We start from the raw sequence: 18,861 nt of genomic DNA on the forward strand, positions 1-18,861 counted from the left end.
TTAAGAGAAATGACACCAGGAATAAAAGTAAAGAAATTTAATAATTATTTACATTTTGTCACACAATATGATGTGACGGGTGTCTTTGGTCTAAACTAGTAATGCTGTTGTTTCTGTTTCAGTTTCAGTGAACTCTAGTGAAGTTGATGCAGCGGCCCTGTGGACAAAAAAAAAAAAATTGAAACAAAGCTTTAAAAACGCAGATTAAAAAAAATATATGCTGAAGCGTACTAATTTTGCTGCTTCTTTAATTAATTGCTATACTTTAATTATTTCACAAACACTGAAAAGAGTTGGTTCAATAATAACCCAAATATGGATCAAAAATGGACTGGTCCACTTTATGGGTCAATTTGACCCAACTTCCTGGGTTGTTTTATACAAAATGACCCAATTCTTTGGACCCAAGTAGAGGATCTGACCAATATTCATGAGTTGTTTTACGCTGAAAGACCCATTTCTTGACTCAAAGTTGGCTCAAATCGACCCAAGTAGAGGATTGGTCCATTTTTTTACCCATCGTTGGGTTATTTTTGACCCAACTGTTTTTCGAGTGCAGAAAGATAAATACAACTTGTTTGATGCCATAACCTGTACCATCAAACAACAAATCAAATTAAATGTGAAGATAATTTGCAATCAAATCAATGTAAATGTCTTACCTTGTCGTGCGTCGTTGGCCTCATGATTGCCACTCTGTCGTACTGCCTTCTCAACAAAGCCACCAATGCATCAAAACGGCCCTCAGGTTCACATAAAAAAACAAACACATAAATTACATGGATTCTTAGTTTATCGAAATCATGTATAACGATGACTGCATGTCTCACCTTGATGGGCGTGTACCATTTGGGCTCTGGTAGGGAATCGTAAACGGGCGGAGGCCTTGGCGGTGGTCGAGGTATGATCATGTCCTCCTCCACATCATCCGGCATGGTGACCACCGCGTTCTTGGCTTTCTCCAGCCTTGAGCCTTCCTCTGTGGAGCCCTTCTGCCCCCAGCGGACCTACAATGCATACACACCGTTGCATGAAGTGGATGTAAAAGTCTACACACCCCCTGTTCAAATGCCAGGTTTTTGTGGCATCAAAAATGAGACGAAGATAAATCATTTCGAAACTTTTGCCACCATGAATGACTGTACAACTCAATTGACAACAAGATCAGTAAAGCTTACTAGACAAAATGATAGAATGGGAATGACTAATGCTATAACTGTATTCATATTTCTAACACATTTGAAAATCACCTCCATGCGTTTAATTCCACCAGGTCCTCTCCCTCCATAATATGACGCGTCCACTGTGGGCCATTTGTGTTTGGGGAACAAATCTTCTTCTTGCTCCTAAACAATAAAAGCAGTAGAAAGGAACAAAGATTAAATGATCACAGTATATATATATTGTTTTATTATACATTAAAAATGCTCTTTTAATATACAGGTGCATCCCAATGAATTCATTTAATTTATTTCAGTATTACTGCATATCATATTTTGCACTTACATTAAATACTTTTCAGAACCCTATTTTTAAAGTAATTTCTATATTATTGTATTTTATTTTGATAGTTACTTATATATTATGCCTGTATCATAAGATTGAAGATGTTCTTTATTGCAATCAATAAAAATAAAATACTATTTCACCATGTGTGTAGTGAATGTACACTTCTACAGAATCACTTGAATTGAACTACTGAAAATATTTGGATTTTTCACAATATTTTTTTTTTTGTTACAACTGTGTTTTTTTATGTTAAACTAACTGCTTATACAACTATTTAAATAGTATTTATATCCTGTCAGTGATGAGAGTAGGCATCATTCATATATCTTACATAATAATTATACTGTATCTGTATTCTAGTCTTATTAAAAAATATATTTTTTTAATTTAAATTTAAATAAGATAACGATACAAATGTTTACATAATAAAACTACCGGTATTTGACTGCCATTGAGCAACTTTGAATGCTACACTTGCAGTACCAGTGTTAGTCAGTAGATGCCAACGTTGCACTGTTTCCTTTAGAGCCGTTGATAGAGAGCGTTTGGCCAAGATGGCGTAGAAATACTACGCTGTGATTGGTCAACTGCTGGTCACAAGACGGCATCCATTTGTTACCCTGTTGGCCAAACTCTCTCTATCAAGGGCTCTGGTTTACTTCATTGCAAGAGCCATTTGCCCCCAAAAAGCCTTATAATATTATATTAACTATACTCGCTAATGATCATTTACGCACAGTTCATCTATTGTTGTTAATTGCTTATGTTTTATTTTATTGTATCTTTCTATTCTTCCCGTCTACTCACAAGTATAGGAGGGGGAGGAGGAGGAGAGCGAGATGGCGGTGGATCTCTAATCACCTGCAGGGAGAAAAATCAACAGTCAACTTCCAATGTGTGTATTGAGTTCATGTTTAGTGCTTCCAAATATGCTTACACACTCACCACAGTGCAACACAGAGGCCAGAACCACCAAAGTAGACCCAAAAGCAGCAACAGCAAAAGAGCCAGCAGCAGCCAGAACACCCAACTCCCATTTGACTGTGACATATACACCAAAATGATGTCATTGCGTTAGTTATTAATTCATTCACTGCCATTGACGGCTATAAACGTAAAAAAATAATTCGAACAATTTCTATTAGTTTAACATTTTTTTCCACTTTTGTTAACAAGAGTATGAAAACCTAGAATTTTATTTTATTTTTTTAGAGATATAAAATGTGTGATTAAGTAAACATTTTAATCGCCTGACGCGACTTAAAGATTATGAAAAATTCGGGGCGTCAGGCGATTAATTTTTTTATTGTAATTAATCGCATGACTTCACTAGTTAACTCACAATTAATCACACATTTTATATCTGCTCTAAATGTACAATAAAAAATATAAGTTTTCATACTCTTGTTAACGAAAGTAGAAAAAATGTTAAACTAATAGAAATAGTTCAAATTAATTTTTGACGCCTATAGCCGTCAATGGCAGTGAATGAGTTAAGAAAGCCGAGTTTAAAATGACAAATTACAATAATATGTAATGCATTCATTTAAAGGCACACATATTATTATAATGTACATGTTAATTATAGTTGTTTTTTGATTCACATACAGGCTGATTGACAGTGTGTGTTTTCTTTCTATGTACATTAAGACAGATGCTCACACAGTTTGTGGCCTGGATGGTAATGGGAGCAGATATGTACGACTGCCCATTGTTCAAACTGACCAGCACCTCAACTGCTCTGAAAAAAACATCAGGAAATGATTACTTCTTTCATTTATTTAATTTTTTACATACACAATAAACACAAGCAAACAGTTCCAGTCCCATAAGATACTGTTTGTTCAATCGTTTGCCACACAATGAAAGAAAATATTATTAATGCCGTGCATGTTGGTGACCTTGCCTGACTTGTGAAAGGAAGTCATTTCCATTGTTAACCTCTCATTATATTTGGAGCAGATTTCCTTGTTTGGCGATAAAGTGAGACATTTTGAGTTAGTCTAGAAAGAGCACAGCTAGTATGTGTGAACTGTAGAACTACTCAAAAATGATTGTAGGTCGTTTTAGTTTAAAGCTACTGAACGTAGATTATTTAATTTCGAATTGCTGCTGCCACCTGCTGACGAAAAATGAAACTGCACATACACTTCTTCCCATACACACATTACATCACATCTGCAGACTATTGGCCAGAGGCTTGCAGGAGTACCCATTGTGAACACCTAAGGTGTTAATTTACTAATTAGAAGACAGTTCAGTCACAAATGGTCAAATAAAAAGGCTACTGTAAAAAATATGTTTTTAGAAAAAAAAAAGTTCCATATTGCAGCTTTAAGCACTGTAAAAGTTCACCAGGTATTAAAACACAATTGCATTTATTTATCTATATTATTTATGTATATTTTTACTTTACGGGTCTGAACTGTGTCCTAAACAAATATACTGTCATAAATGCAGATGAGGTCATGTCATAAAAAGAGCCGGTGCTCCAAACTCACTCTTGGCTAGAGAAAAAAAGTGGATGATTATGCATGACTGTTATTTCAAGAGCACTACTTGGACTTTGTATTTCTTTCCCGTGGGTGAAACCCTTTTATTACTTTAGTTTTTACCCAAAAGGGAGACATTATAGAAGATTGACTTTTTTTTCCTAAAAATAATTGGGCCTCCAAAGTGTGCTTCCATAATCACAGTTCAGTCTTTGCAAATTTGCATATTCACAGACTTTGGGGCATCCTCTTAGGCCTTGCTACACGTACCCGGGTGTTTTGAAAACCGAATAATTATTGTGTAGGAAAAATTGACGTCCACGCTGCCTCATTTGTTAAAAGCATGTGTTGAACGCGTTTTTAAGCGCATTTACAAGCATACCAAGCCTCTAGGGGGCAGTAGTTATTTTCATGACTGCTACCATTATTCCGATATCGCTCATATTCATGTCCAGACCTAGAGCAAATTCCTTGTTTTCAAATGTTTAAATCAACATAATACATTGATGCGATACGTTCACTCGAGTTGATAACATATATTCATGCATGTAGTGATGTTTACAGACTGCTCGTTACTTACTGTCCGACCTCGTGCAGCACAGGGGCAGGACACAGCAGATGACCTTCACTAACAGGGGTCGCCTTCTGGCCTATGAAGAAGAAACAACCAAGGCAATTTCACTTGAAACACTTTTTTTTTTTTTTGCTTTTCATATTCTGACAGTCAAGTCATGTGACGACCTGACCAGCCATTGCAGTGTTTTCATTCATTTGTATTCTGTGAGGTGTTTGCAATTTCAATGTTTGTGTGATTATTGCGATAATAAAATGAAGTAAACAGGAAGAAGAGAATTATAATCCAGTCATGTGGTGTCATGTCCTCTTTTCGTGAACTAGTCAACTGTTCTCCATCCATCTTATAAAAGAGAGTCATATCCTCCCTCCCTCCCTCCAGTCTCATAATGCCTCCTCTGTTCTCTGGCTTCAGTCAATAAAAAGCAGCTACTGTTTGACTCTCCTTCGCAGCGCACAGCTCGGCACATAATATAATTTTAGAGATGATGATGATGGTGTCATTGCATTTCAGGAGGCTGCATGAGAACCTGTATCCTCAACAGTTGAAAAGTCGGTAACAGTAACAGTAAACTCTGACCTGGCTTGTGTTTGTTTTACCGTGAGGTGAGACAATAGATCAGCTTTTTAAATAGGATGACATCATACCAAATCGATCAGTACATTCCTATCCACGCTCACAATTTAATAATAAAAGGGGATATTTATTGAATTTGAATATATTAACTTTTACATTGCAAGTGTCAAAATAACATATACATTAATTAACTAGCCAAGGGTGGTTTTGGGTAATGTTGTCATGGTCTGTTGATTTGGTTTTGGTTAGATTTTTCTGTTGTCTTTCTCTGTCTCCTCATTTTTTTTTATTACGTCCACCTGTGCTTGTCATCCAGGTGTCTCTCGTTGTCTTGTCAGTTTGTGTGTAGTTGTGCTGCATTCGAGGAAGGTGGGAAGTCGAACTTTTCCGACTTCATACCAGGCAGTATGCACAAGAACGCTTCTTTGAAGTTGGAAATACAAGTTGCGAAATCGGGGTGGGGGTGTAAAAAGGACCCCGACTTTACTTGACAATGGCGAACCCCGTACAGACAAAGACAAAAACATAATTTACACGATCATAAACATATTTATCTATTATAAGATTAATTTAATTATTTGAAAAAAGTAACTTGGCGTAACCCAACGTGATTTGTAGTGACTGCGTTAACCCGAAAAACAAAACATTTATCGGAATGGGCCATCTTTGTTGTTTACATTTGTAGATATTTCCGATTTCCCACCTTCCTTGAATGCAGCATAAGTTCCCTCCTTTGGTCAGTTCATTGTCCATGACAAGTCCTTGTCTCATCTTGTAGTTGTTTGTTTCTTAACCCAAGTACCTGGCCATGTCTAGTTTTCATAGTGTTTGACGCTTGTTGTTTTGGACTTCTGTTTATTTGCTACTTTTTTATACTCAAGTATCTTGTTTGCCTTCTCGTTTTTGTTCAATTAAATTACTACTAAATCACTTTTTTTTTTTAATATAGTCAGTAGGCTATATAGTTTGGAAAAGGGATATACTGCTGACACTCAGGATCTGTTTAAAATGCATAATGTCTCCTTCAAATTATATTTGACTCACTGTATGTGTCTTGACCGACAGTGAGGAAGCATTGAACGTTGTCTGTCCTCTTTGATCCACTGAAGCCGCTCCCTCTCAACACCACATTGAACGATTCTGCAGACAAACGCATACTATTGAAATGTGATGTTACAACAAGGAATGCGCTCACATGTACCGCGTTTATTTAACGTACCATTTACGCAAACACTCGACGGTTCGATGGTGAAGATTTCTGAGCAGGACTGCTTCAGAATCTAAGTGGAGAAACGGTTCTCGATATGCATATTGCCTCACCGCGCTGCACATGAATAGTTTGTGATCAAAGCTCACCGAGCTGACGACATCTTTGAGAGCGTGAAAGCCCGACAACACTGGGAAGACCTGCTGGGCGCCGTCTGCTATTTCGGCAAGCTGCAGAACAAAGACAAACAATCCGCAACTTATGTTATAAGTGTTTTTACTCCGAATGTATGGCTGTTTACATTTCATCAATCATTTGTTATCTACAGCAGCATTTAAGGAGGAAAACGACATGAGATGCTTTCATCTCCTGCTTGACAGGAAGCTCGTCAGGCTTTATTTAATTAGAGCGCTCTAATGACTTCCTCCTTTAAAGCCACAAAGCACTCCGGGTCATCGTTCCGTGTTGAACAACACATGGAAATGTTCACTACAGAAGATGTCGCTCGTCATAAGACAGTAGACAGTTATGAAGTCATAAATACAGTAAATAAATTCTGTATGTATGAAAAGAAATTATAGGCTGCAATCATAAAAAAAAAAAAAAATCCAAATAAAAAACAGTAACAGTAACTAGCAGTTTGTGCATCATGGTTTGAATCCACTTCATGCTTTCTGGTGTGCATAACTTGACCACCAGGGGGCAGTGTAAACAAAAATAAGCGGTAGGAATGGTGGATGGATAATCCTACAAAGAAGTGTTTCACTACAGAGTCACTCATCGCTGCAATATTATTAGTCATTTTCCACAGAAGATAAATAATATATGCCTGTGAGTAATGTTGCATGTGTTCCTGCACTGTTTGTGTTCAAATATCCATTCCTTAAATCTACCACAACATCGATGTCAGTTTTGTTAGCACATCGAATGGCGTCTTGCATTGTGCGTTACCATTAAGCTAATGGACTTTTGTAAGATGGTTTGGTTAAATACACAATGAGTAATTCAGCTGTTTTTTTATTTTAACATTTCAACTAGGAATGGCAAAGAACAGCTTGGCAAAAGCACACAGCCTCTTTTTTTTTTCTTTTTTTTTAAGAAGAAGAAGAATTGAGCATTTCAAATTATGACACAAAAATTGTAGCACGAAACCGTGTCTCACCATAAACTCAAAAATTGTGTCACTTGTAAGTCAAAGCACTACTTTAATTCGAACCGTAGACCTTGCATCTGTGCACTTTAAAAACAGTTGGGTCAAAAGTAACTCAAGTATGGATCAAAAATGGACCGATCCACTTCATAGGTCAATTTGACCCAACTTTGAGTCAAAAAATGGGTCATTTTGTATAAAACAACCCAGAAAGTTGGGTCAAATTGACCCATATAGAGGATTGGTCCATTTTTGACCCATAGTTGGGTTAATTTAGACCCGACTGATTTTAGAGAGTGGTGGGTGAACTCATGGAGCTCCATGCAAATAATAAAGTCGTTATTTTGATATTACAAGGATCTATAAAACAGGTTCTTCCTACAAATCCTGACATTTGGCATCTCTAGAAAAGTATTCCGGATTCAAAATCAAAAGTGTTTGCTTTGACGAGTGAAGCGCTCCGTTGAACTTTAGGACAGCGTATTAAACTTGATCCTTTCATCGATGTAGCCATTGGCACACAAACAATCTCAGTCAAAACGTGTTGCCTAACAGAGTGTTTTCACAAAAAAACGCTTAAAAGCCTTCTCCTCCGTTTTATATTGATCTTGTAGCGGGACCTCAACTGACGAGGCAAAAACACTGACACACACACACTGAGAGACAAATAAACCCCTCCGTGTGACAGAGCGCAAACATCACAGAGCGCCCACCTGCTTGTGGTCAAAGTCCATGACGCCGACACAGTAAACTCGGGCTCCAAAACCTCGGGCTTTGTCTGCCTGCAGGGGCAACACAGGCAAAAAGTCTGATCGAGTACAAAACGAAAACGGGACCACAAGACTTAACAATATGCTAGGAATTAAATGATTTGAAAATAACATACAGTACACAGTGGTAGTGAAAGGCTTTTTTAAATCGGAGTCGATGAATATGATTAATTATGTTGTTGTCATAGGTAAGCTGCTTCGGCTGTGAGCCACTTCATTAGGTACACTTGCCTTAAAAAGATCATTGAGATTGCAATGTCAGAGGCACCTAATTACCACTATGTTAATTATTTTGCTTGTAAATACACTGTGCATCTGGTAGAGTTTTTTTTTAATCCCCGCCCCCCCAAACCAAAAAATATTCAACTCTTGAGTAGTCACAACACCGATACCAAGTACCGATACCACTACAACTTTTGATACATAAACTCTCTCGAAAAAGCAATGATATATCATTCTAAACAAAGATCAATGTATATATCCAAATATAGCATTTTTTCTTAAAATTGAAATTAATGGCAAAACCGGTGGTTGAGTACCAGGTAGGGTTAGATACTCACTATCAATAATATCTGGGTTTAATACTCTACCTCTATTAAACACTCTAAAAATGATCGGTCAAGAATAACCCAAATTGGGTCAAAAATGGATCGACCTAACTTTTTGAGTTGTTAAATTAAATTAATCCACAAAGCAAGCAATTTTTTGGGGGTTGTTTTGTGGTTTATTCATATTGATTAACCCAATAGAATTTGGTCAAAAAAAAACTGACTTATTTTGTTATTTAACCCAAAAAGTCGAGTACAATTTAATTAATAGCCCTCAAAGCAACACCAGTTTTTGGTTGTTTTGTGGGTTATTCATTTGATCCCTTTTTTGGGTTAATTAAATGACCCCAAAAAGTTGAACTGGTCCCTTTTTCACCCAATTTGGGTTATTTTTGACCCAACCGCTTTTTAGAGTTACACACAACTGCAAACTATAACTGAGTGCGTTTGTCACCTCCTGCACACTCAGCTCAAAAGGGTAAACCTCCAGTTTGCCATCAGTCAGGACGATGATGATGCTGCGAGACGGCGCCGTTTGTGTCCTCATCTGCTCCGACACCTGATGAGTGAAACTCTTAATGTAACTGCATGTGCATCAAACTAACACATGAATCTTTTATTTGTTATCTTTTTACGGATGATACGATATTATCTTTTGTGAGCTAATGAGTCAAAAATCAAGGAATGCTCCATTTGGGTTTATGAAATTCATACACAAAAAGGAGAGATTAAATGAAATTTGGTGAAGAGCTGGATAAAGTCGTAAAAAAAAAAAAAATCACTCTGCACTGTTACAGTAAACTTGCATTGGGCTCAATTAGTGCAGATCTGTGCTACAATATGCCCTCTAGTATTTTTATTTTTTTAGTTATTAACGCAACCAATTCAATTCCTTGCTAAAAATCTATGATCGCGTATACATACTGCTTTCAAGCCTTCGTGCATGTATGTTTCACCAGCTGGGTTGATTTGGCTCAGTTTCGTCAGACCTTCATCAATCTTGGACCTGGGAATCCAGAAACCACATTGTGGACAGCACAGGTTGAAATACAAACAACACTGATAAGAGGCTGCTTTCTGTGTGATGTGGTTTTCTGTGCTTTTCCACGAAGAGGAAGAAGAGGAGGAGGAGGAGGAGGAAGTACCTGTCTCCAGTTAATGGCAGGATTACAACCGCCTGTGCTGAGAAGACAATGTAGGACACTCTCATCCTGGGACTGAAACACATGCATACAAGACAACATTATTCATTATTAGGAAAAAAAAGAGTTACAATTACCTAATAAATTCTCTGCTTCGGTCTGTGGAAACAAAATGAGGAAGGAACCTTTCTCTGAAGTCAAACTCACAATAATAAGAAGCCTGCAGCCTTGCCAACAACACTCCCAGCGTCTGTCCTGACTCTCTACCGAAGCCAATACCACCTCCACATCTGGCTGAGTGTTATGAATCTATATTTAGTAACCTGCTATTAAACCTAAAGATATCACACACACCGTCTCCACCATTAACCAGAAGAGGTTTGGAGCCTTGTTTGAAATGTCAGCTTCCCCAAATAGGTAGCCCTACTTTTTTTTGCACTCACATTTGTGTTGCACTTTTTAAAACCTACAATAAAAGCCCTCCCTTGCTTTGTTTTGATAATTTTTTTGAGAAGATGTGGAAGAGGACGAAAAAAAAGTCCCCTCACTCACCTGACAAACTTATTGGTGAGCTGCTCCACAAATCCAAAGATCTCATGCCAGTGTCCGGAAACACTGCCTGACCTGCAAACATAATCAACAACACATTAATGCAAAGTCTAAAAATAAAATGAAACGCATCCTAAATAATGTTCTGACGCATAATGTGGCAAAATAAGCGCTTCAACATACTGAAGAGGCCACAATAATAAACATGTCTTTAAATGAGTATAACATGGAGGACAGATGTCAAACTCAAGGCCTGGGGGTCAAATCTGGCCCGTGAAAGCAGATCTTCGACTACTAAAAATTAGGTATCCATTACTTTGTTGTGTACTAATGCACATGTAATAATATTAGGCAGTGCTTAAACATTTATATAGCTTCACAGTCATAACTGCCCTCCGAGGGAAACTGTAACTACAACGTGTACCGTGACAAAAATTTGTTGTTTGAGTAGGATGTCAATCAAAACTGGAACGAAATTCACAATCAATATTTGGATTTTGGCATCCATCCATTTTCTACAGTGCTTGTTGGCATTACATTACGGACGAGGTGGCAATTTAAAGTCTTCAACAACAACAACAACAACCACAAAGGAGCTTAGATTCGAACCCAGAACCTCAACTGGACAATGAAACAGTCAAGTGCTGACCAATAGTTCACCTTGATGTAGCATACAATTTTTTTTAATTTTTTTTTTTTACATACGTGCACCATTACATAGCTATGTGCATATTAATACAGCATAAAAAAAACATTGTTTGAGTCACTTTCCCCACAAGTTCAAGTTAAGGGTAAGGAGTATGTTAAGGTTAAATTGCAGTGGCGCTGTGGGAACAAGCATACTAAACACAACCATACAAGGACAACGAGCAGTCAGTGCACAGTTAAACTGTGCTGCATGTTACCCCGCTAAATATATCTCACTAACCTGTCCAAAACAAAATAAACATCAAATGCACCATTGCAGGACTCTTCTTCGCCGTCCGTCAACGTAGAGTTCACCAAAACAGCCGTTAAAAAAATGATTGTGCAGGACATCCATAAACAACCCATAATCCACACACAGTGATTTACTCCCAGAAGCACGACGAGTTGTTTTTTCTTAAGAATCCTTCATCTTCATGTTATAGGCTTCATTGTGCCGCGCGGTGCGTTCAAGTGCCTCACATCCTGGAGCTCACATACTGTACAGATTTAAGAATCAAGATTATCATCCACAGTTGTCCGAACCATGCGGTCACACCCGAATAGCACCACCCTCCGTGCATTTCAAAATTAAAGCGCCGCTAGGTTACATTACTACATTACAGCACTGTTGTTGTTGTTTTTTACAATAAAACAAACATTTCGTTTGTGCTTTCTTCCCACACGGACAGCCTCTACTGGTCATAACATTAGGTACACCATGGATTCCAGTAAAACTAGATTATTTAGATTTTTGTTCCCTTATATTAACTACAAGATGTGTAATCTGCCTGTATTTATCTTTTCTTTACCTTGACACATAATCGATTTTAATGTGAAAATACAGAATATTGCTGGTACTGAAATTTCTGTCATAAGCAAGTTTGGAATGATATTTGCATTGTTGTAATACTGGTTTAATGACGTAATGGTAGAATGATGAATATTTAAACATCTTTGTTTTGTTCTAAAAACAAACGTGGGGAATAAAAAAAAACAAAAAAACTTTACAATGCTTTTATTTTGAAATCAGCATCATCACATTTCCTGTGTTGCTTATAAGCGTCTGTCAAAGCCAAAACAGTTGGCACTATTTGTAGCATAAATAGTCAATGACTTGGACAGAAAAAATGCAAAGCATGACAGAAGACTTATCGGGGTGCTTAATATAACGACGACATTTATCATACATTATTACAGACATGTCTGGAACACAAATATGTAAGCTGTTTTATGGATGCTATCTTATCGCATCAGTGGAAAACTAATGTTGCATCTGTTCTTGAGGTCCCAACACAATTGACATTACAGTAACACGAAACAAACACTGCACTGCAACGTCTCCAACACAAACAAATACATAATATTCTTGCAAATGAATTGCAGAAGGCTAACAAAAGGCCAAAAGGGTGTTGTTTTATTGAGTTTGAAATCATTCGTCAATTTTTGTCTCCTGAGATGCGCGGTTCATTTGCAGATCTTACTTTGTGATCAATTCTGTGATCCCCCCCTTTTTGGTTAAAAAATCCAGATTGTTTTTATAATACAACATAAATGATGAGAGTGTCTCTTTACATATCAGCATTCAGAGAGCATGAAGTCATGGCATCTGAAATAATACATACCAATGCCGTTTTGTCAGGAAATTGAATCTTTGCCTGATTCAGGATCCCCTTGGAGAGGCCTGTTTTCACTTCACATGATCCCTCTTTTGTTTGTGGGTGTAACCATTACATTGCAGGCGAAAACACACACACATTACATAGGCAACAATATGCCCCATAATGTAGCACAAGCAGTCTTCTTGTTGTCTTTTAATCCGACTTGCATGTGGAACTTGTGCATAAAAGGCCCCGTTTGGTAAGGGCAACCACCTTCACCTGCGTATGGTGTTCGGGTCTGTGAGACCTGTTTTTAGTATGGGAACGTGGGTCCCACAGACCCCGACCACCATACAAGGGTTAATTAATGCACACTGAACAGTTGAACATGGCAGAATTTTTGTAAAATAAATCAAATAACATTTTCTTGTCAAATGGTTTCATAAAACATGTTATGTATTGTATTAGATCAGATTAAAAAAAAGAAGCTTGATCAAGCACTATTTTAAATCAACATATTTCACATGTTCTGCCAGTAATCAATTTATTATGTCTTAGGTCTACTACTAAGTTTGATTTCGTCCTTTATAGGGCAGTTGTTGAAATAGTTTTTGTAGTGTTAATTTTATGAGTTTTAAAGAGATGTGAGCCTGTGGTAATTGACTTCAGATGTAAAAAAGAAAAAAAACGTTTTCTTTTATGTGGTGAGTAATTTACATTATAACATTAACGTTACATTATAACGAAACAATTTTACTCTGAGGTCACAAAAGACAAACGAGGGATATTGTTTTGGACTTTGCCATTAAACATGTTTTTTTTTTTTTTAACCAGAAGAGGGTGGGGTGTTCCTCATTCAACGTTGGTTTAGAAATCAACTGGCAAATGCTGAAGCCACAGCCCATAAATGTGACGTTTTCTTCTCATTTAGTTCCCCATGCTGTGATGAATGGACTGCGGGTGAAATAATTCAACTTGACCAGCAGGGGGAGAAAGAGCGCCGTGTCAGTGTTTACCATGCATTCATGTACAAAACGAAAACAGGCTTTGCATTAGTTGCTGACGTTACCTTGTGCGTGCTACTGAGCAATCATGAAATATTTGGAGGGAGAAACGCGAGCGGCTTGACACATCGGCGAGATCATGACTGAGATAAGAGATCACCGACTGTGGCACGGGGACTAGCGGTCACTGGTGAGTTTGTTGTCAATCAATTTAGCTGCCCTATATAATGCCTGTCAATGTTAGCATTAAAATAACCAGCTTGTTTGAAGCGTGTACATTTTCTAACTACTCCTAACATGTTTAGGGTAGAACTATACATCGAAGGAGTATATGTATGTCAGTCTAGGTGACATTGTTAAATCGTCCGTGTTTTGTTTAATGTTGGCAGTGTCTGCAGTGACCACGATTGTAAAATGCAGAATGTCATTCAAAGGATGTTATGTTGGTGGATTATAAACTAGGTTCATCTTGATGCAGCATTCCTTGAGCAAGCACCGTGACCATTTGTTTGCATCTATCTATCTATATCTATCTATCTATCTATCTATCTATCTATCTATCTATCTATCTATCTATCTATCTATCTATCTATCTATCTATCTATCTATCTATCTATCATCTTAGTACAGCGATTTGTAAAATATCTTTCCATCCAATACATCCATCCTGTCTTTAATGCACCTCAATTTCTAAGAATCTAAATATCATTCCACAGAATATAAGTACTGTAATTGTGTCTTTTCTTTTGTCAGGTATGATTTCCTGTCCCCTCCCCACTCCAGCTTGCTTAGTTTGAAGGAGAAGAAGCAAAGATCAAGATGCTGAAGACGACCCACTATGCGGAGCTGGGCAGGTACCCAGAATGGACTCTGCGCTTACCGCCGCAGCAGATACGACTGTACACCTTTGAACAACTCCCCATGTACCTCCGACAGAACCCTTTTATCACAGGCGGCTATCGGGCCCACCTGCCTTCCAAACTCTGCCTGAAGAGGTGAGACTAATGTTGAACGCTATAAAAAAAAAAGAAGAAGTTATGTGCCAATTTAGTCATCTGTTCCGTTTGTTTTTCCTCCACAAGTATTTTTGTGCTGTCCAATGAGACTGTGAATATCTGGAGCCACCTGTTGGGCTTCCTTCTCTTCTTTTCACTGGCTGTCAACGACGCTGTGAAGGTGCTGCCAGCTTCTGGAGCCAGCAGTGAGGATTACGTCATCTACGCCATAGGACTATTTTGCTACCAGGTAAGATGAAGACCTACCTAGCTAAACTTATATTTGTTAAGGGGATGAAACCTGTGTCAAAAAAGTACTGCATTTCTGTTTTGAGTCGATTCTGTCCCATGTAGCAATATTGTAATTCAGGTAATTTGCGTTTCCTAAAACGGGCTCATTGAGTTCTTTCCTCCCAATCAGGTCTGAAACTGGTTTGTATTGTTTTTTAAGACCTGGAATAGGTGTGGTTTTGCAGTTTAACGTGTCTACAGCTCATGTGGAACCAGTTTAGTGTACACCCGATGGCCTCAACTGTACAGTGATTAGACAATAGTGGAAAGCTAGTAAAGCCTTGTGATTTTGGTTTCATCAGACAAAAGTTTTATCAAGGCGGTTCGAGAACCACCTTCCTCATAAATGATGAAACTAACTGAGGCAACCGAGGGAAAAACCTGAGACAGATCTGGGGCTCAATGTGGTGTGGCTTTCTGCCTCGACCGGTTGGGTTGCCATTTAGACTTAAGGGTAAGGCAGTGATTCACAAGGTTACTCACTTGTTGCTGATTGCTGTCTGTTGGACCAGTTTCAAAGAGTCAATCAATTGTAAAGTTTTTCCAAGCTTGAAGACATCTCATGGTCTTATTCCTTTCTGCTCGCCAAGCAGTGTGTATGGAGGACCAAAAATAACAACAAAATAAAACTGATAATAAAAACGAATGAAAAAATCTAATAATAAAAATAAATATAATAATAAATATAAATGTAAATAAAAAAACAAAGAAAAAAAATATATAAATAAAAGTAATAATACCTCCACAAAATAAAAAAGAAAAGATTAAAAAAATAAAAATAAATATATACATATTAATTAAATGTCAATCAATCAATAAATAAAAACACTGCTTTATTTTCACTTTTATTTATTTTTATTTTGGCATTTTTAGTCCCTCATAAGTGTGTACTACTGTGTATGAATTGTATTAGCCATACATAGTAATGTAATAATGGTATTGTATTACTCACTACAATATTGGACGCTACACTCTAAAAACAGTTGGGTCAAAAATAACCCAACTATGGGTCAAAAATGGACCGATCCTCTACTTGGGTCGATTTGACCCAACTTTGAGTCAAGTTGGGTCAAATTGACCCATAAAGTGGATCGGTCCTTTTATGAGCCATAATTGGGTTACTTTTGACCCAACTGTTTTTAGAGTGTAACATTAGCACAGTGCTTGTAAACATTTTGTATTTGTGTTCCTTCCAGGTGTGCATGTTGTGTTCCGTGGGCTATCACCTGTTCTTGTGCCATCGATCGGAGAAGACGAGTCGCCGCTGGCTGGCGTTGGACTACGCGGGCATTTCCGTCGGCATCTTAGGCTGCTACATACCCGGCATCTTTTACTCCTTCTATTGCAATGCCGTATGTGCCTTAATTTCCCCCAGCCCTGATTTCATTTAATGATCTAATCAGTTGCTATTGTCTCGTTTGACCAGTTTTGGCGGCAGGTGTATTCGGTGCTGGTGCTGGCTATGATTCTGTTGGTGTTCGGCGCCCAGTTCCATCCGCGGTACATGAGCGATGAATGGCGCTTCTTTCGGGTGTCCACCTTCTTCGGCGTGGTCATTATCGGGGTAGTTCCGACGTGCCACTGGGTGGCGCTCAATGGGGGGCTCACTTGTGACGTCGTTAAGGTGAGGAAAGCTTTTACATGGGAATCTCAGCACTTTTTCCAACGCTGCATTTTGTTATTTGTGCAGACATTCCTGCCTCGCCTGATTGTCATGTACCTTATCGCTGCAGCTGCCTTTGTGTTCTACATTACCAAGATGCCGGAGCGTTGCTTTCCTGGTGAGCCTGTTTTACTCGCTAGCCGCTGCACTAAGCAAGAGGACTTTTGTGGAAGTCACTGCTTAAATCAAAAATACATTGAACATATTGTAATACCCCAGTGCCCTTTTCAATCATTGTATTGAACTATAAGAAAGCAAACATGTAATAAGCACATTCCAAACAAGCTGCTGATGGCCACAAATCACGCTGAGTCACTCAACATGAAGACGGAACTCTTCACTCTCATTCGCTGACGACTATGTCACTCATCACGCCAGGCTCCGTCTATGAAAGCCATACAAACTCAGGCCCTGATACAACTTGAGGATGGCGACCCCAAGTGGACAAATATAATAACTGCACCTCATGTGAACATGATTCGTTGACATTATTCTAAAGATAAAAACATTTATGTATACAGTAATATAAACTTTTATTTTATATTTTATTTATCTCCTTAAAAAAAAAAAATCCCACAATTCATCCCTAATGTCAAAAGTATTTACAGTACATATCCTTTTGTCTCTTAGGTCATGTGAACTACATCGGTGCCAGTCATCAGGTGTGGCACGTTCTGGTGGTTGCCATGCTTTACTGGTGGCACCAGACCGCAGTCGACATCATGCGGTTCCGCCACAGCCAGCCCTGCCCGCTACAGATACAATGACAACGATCAAACAACATTAGAATGCACATACAACCACTTGCTGTTTTTTTTTAACATGAAATTGTTTACTTTTGGTCAATGCTTACTAACGAGCATGTCCACCAGAGCCAATATGTGTCAGTAGGAAGTTAGTTAGGAATGTTAGTGCATGAAATTTCTATTTATATATAGAAACATGTATAGTTTTTAGTTTTTTCTCTCTCTGATAATTATCTGTTGCTTGATTTAGAATGAAATATCGTATATGCATTGGCACATTGGATTCCTGGGGGGTAAAAATCGAAGGAGCTTTTTTATTGAACAAATGCGCATCGCAGCCTCAAGTGTTCAAAAAAGTACGGTGGGGTTGATTTGAATCCGGTTGGGGTGGACATTAGCATGTTATTTATTAAGCATGACCCAGTTTGTGTTTGGAAGCACGAAACGTGACAGTGTGACGGACGTACCTGATGCCATGTGTTGCATCACGATTTTAAACTTTTAATGCTGTTGAAATCTTTTATCTCCAACAAACAGAAATTATCATCATACTGCACTTCTCTCTAAAAACAAAATTTACTTGACTAAACAATATAGTGACCAGTACACTACATTGCTTGTGGGGAAACAGAAACTAAGTCGCAGGTGTCGAACCCAAGGATTAATATCCTGTATTATATGGATCCTGTGTTCCCACATTCATATTTACAAATCAGTTCATTTCACTCATTGTAAAACTAAACTACATGCATGGTATACATATCTATTTTTCTATACTTGTTTAAGGTTGATCGCATGTTTTCTGTTAATTGGGTGATTAGCTGCCTCTTATGTTTCTCCTATTTTACAGGACAAATATAGGCAGGCCATCTGTTTGTGACTACTGTATATTATAATCTATGTAACGTGTGAATAGGGCCAGTGTGAAGTAATCCAGGTATTCTGAAAATGTTTATTGTTCATATTTTTGCTTCAGTCATTGTTATACAGTATGGATTTCCTTTGCCTTGTACCAGAACAAACGAACCAGAACAAATGTATGCAGTGCATTCACCGAGCTGGTTTTTGCATGACAATGTGAAAAAAAAAAATCGCTTTTGAATGACTAAAGTATGTTAGTTACTGAAGTTGGTTACTAAGTGTCATTATTTACTTTTTCTGCGCTTTTTAAAATACCCATGAGGCCAATGAACATTCAAGCTAAAGGTGTTCGAGCTTGTTATTCCTAATTTGAACAGTAGAGGGCAGCGTTGATGCTCTTACTGAGAATCGCGTAAAGGCCATTTAAACCTGTAAGTCATGATTTTAAGATTTGGTCAAACAAAAACTCATCATACACTGTGCACATAATAAGTAATGA

The 18,861-nt window shown here is 37.9% G+C and overlaps 2 protein-coding genes across 5 annotated transcripts; one reads left to right on the plus strand and one right to left on the minus strand.

The window, feature by feature from the left end:
• Positions 1-22: 22 nt before the first annotated feature.
• Positions 23-13,029, minus strand: LOC144064038 (anthrax toxin receptor 2-like). Of its 2 annotated transcripts, none has more exons than XM_077586184.1 (17): positions 12,827-13,029; positions 10,521-10,592; positions 9,972-10,043; positions 9,751-9,832; positions 9,281-9,385; positions 8,222-8,290; positions 6,508-6,588; positions 6,371-6,431; positions 6,196-6,291; positions 4,582-4,651; positions 3,172-3,250; positions 2,455-2,550; positions 2,317-2,370; positions 1,251-1,346; positions 831-1,007; positions 663-743; positions 23-157 (listed from the first exon to the last, which is right to left on the minus strand). In XM_077586184.1, exons 3-17 carry the CDS (start codon positions 10,034-10,036, stop codon positions 125-127), a joined length of 1,245 nt encoding a protein of 414 aa, XP_077442310.1. In that variant the 5' UTR covers positions 10,037-10,043; positions 10,521-10,592; positions 12,827-13,029; the 3' UTR covers positions 23-124. The 2 variants fall into 2 exon arrangements, with proteins under 2 accessions (XP_077442310.1, XP_077442309.1); XM_077586183.1 differs by lacking the exon at positions 12,827-13,029 and adding an exon at positions 11,446-11,763.
• Positions 13,030-13,777: 748 nt separating this feature from the next.
• Positions 13,778-18,628, plus strand: LOC144034045 (progestin and adipoQ receptor family member 3-like). 3 transcript variants are annotated; one of them, XM_077542567.1, is made up of 8 exons: positions 13,781-13,996; positions 14,560-14,660; positions 14,743-14,801; positions 14,889-15,051; positions 16,289-16,444; positions 16,519-16,716; positions 16,783-16,873; positions 17,386-18,628. In XM_077542567.1, the coding sequence occupies exons 5-8, from the start codon at positions 16,295-16,297 to the stop codon at positions 17,520-17,522; spliced, it is 576 nt and encodes a 191-aa protein (XP_077398693.1). In that variant the 5' UTR covers positions 13,781-13,996; positions 14,560-14,660; positions 14,743-14,801; positions 14,889-15,051; positions 16,289-16,294; the 3' UTR covers positions 17,523-18,628. The 3 variants fall into 3 exon arrangements, with proteins under 3 accessions (XP_077398692.1, XP_077398691.1, XP_077398693.1); XM_077542566.1 differs by having other exon boundaries at positions 13,778-13,996; positions 14,560-14,801; positions 16,826-16,873; positions 17,386-17,534; XM_077542565.1 differs by having other exon boundaries at positions 13,780-13,996; positions 14,560-14,801.
• The last annotated feature ends 233 nt before the right edge of the window (positions 18,629-18,861 follow it).

The sequence above is a fragment of the Vanacampus margaritifer genome, chromosome 14 (genome assembly GCF_051991255.1).
Source record: "Vanacampus margaritifer isolate UIUO_Vmar chromosome 14, RoL_Vmar_1.0, whole genome shotgun sequence".
NCBI classification, from domain to species: Eukaryota; Metazoa; Chordata; class Actinopteri; order Syngnathiformes; family Syngnathidae; genus Vanacampus; species Vanacampus margaritifer.

Coding starts and splice junctions, on each gene's coding strand:
- LOC144034045 (XM_077542565.1), top strand. CDS start 14,626: ATGCTGAAGACGACCCACTATGCGGAGCTGGGCAGGTACCCAGAATGG. Junction 14,802..14,888: donor TCCAAACTCTGCCTGAAGAG/GTGAGACTAATG, acceptor TTCCTCCACAAG/TATTTTTGTGCTGTCCAATG. Junction 15,052..16,288: donor TAGGACTATTTTGCTACCAG/GTAAGATGAAGA, acceptor TGTTCCTTCCAG/GTGTGCATGTTGTGTTCCGT.
- LOC144064038 (XM_077586183.1), bottom strand. CDS start 11,570: ATGGGTTGTTTATGGATGTCCTGCACAATCATTTTTTTAACGGCTGTT. Junction 9,386..9,750: donor TGCACGAAGGCTTGAAAGCA/GTATGTATACGC, acceptor TTCACTCATCAG/GTGTCGGAGCAGATGAGGAC. Junction 2,551..3,171: donor CCATCCAGGCCACAAACTGT/GTGAGCATCTGT, acceptor TATATGTCACAG/TCAAATGGGAGTTGGGTGTT.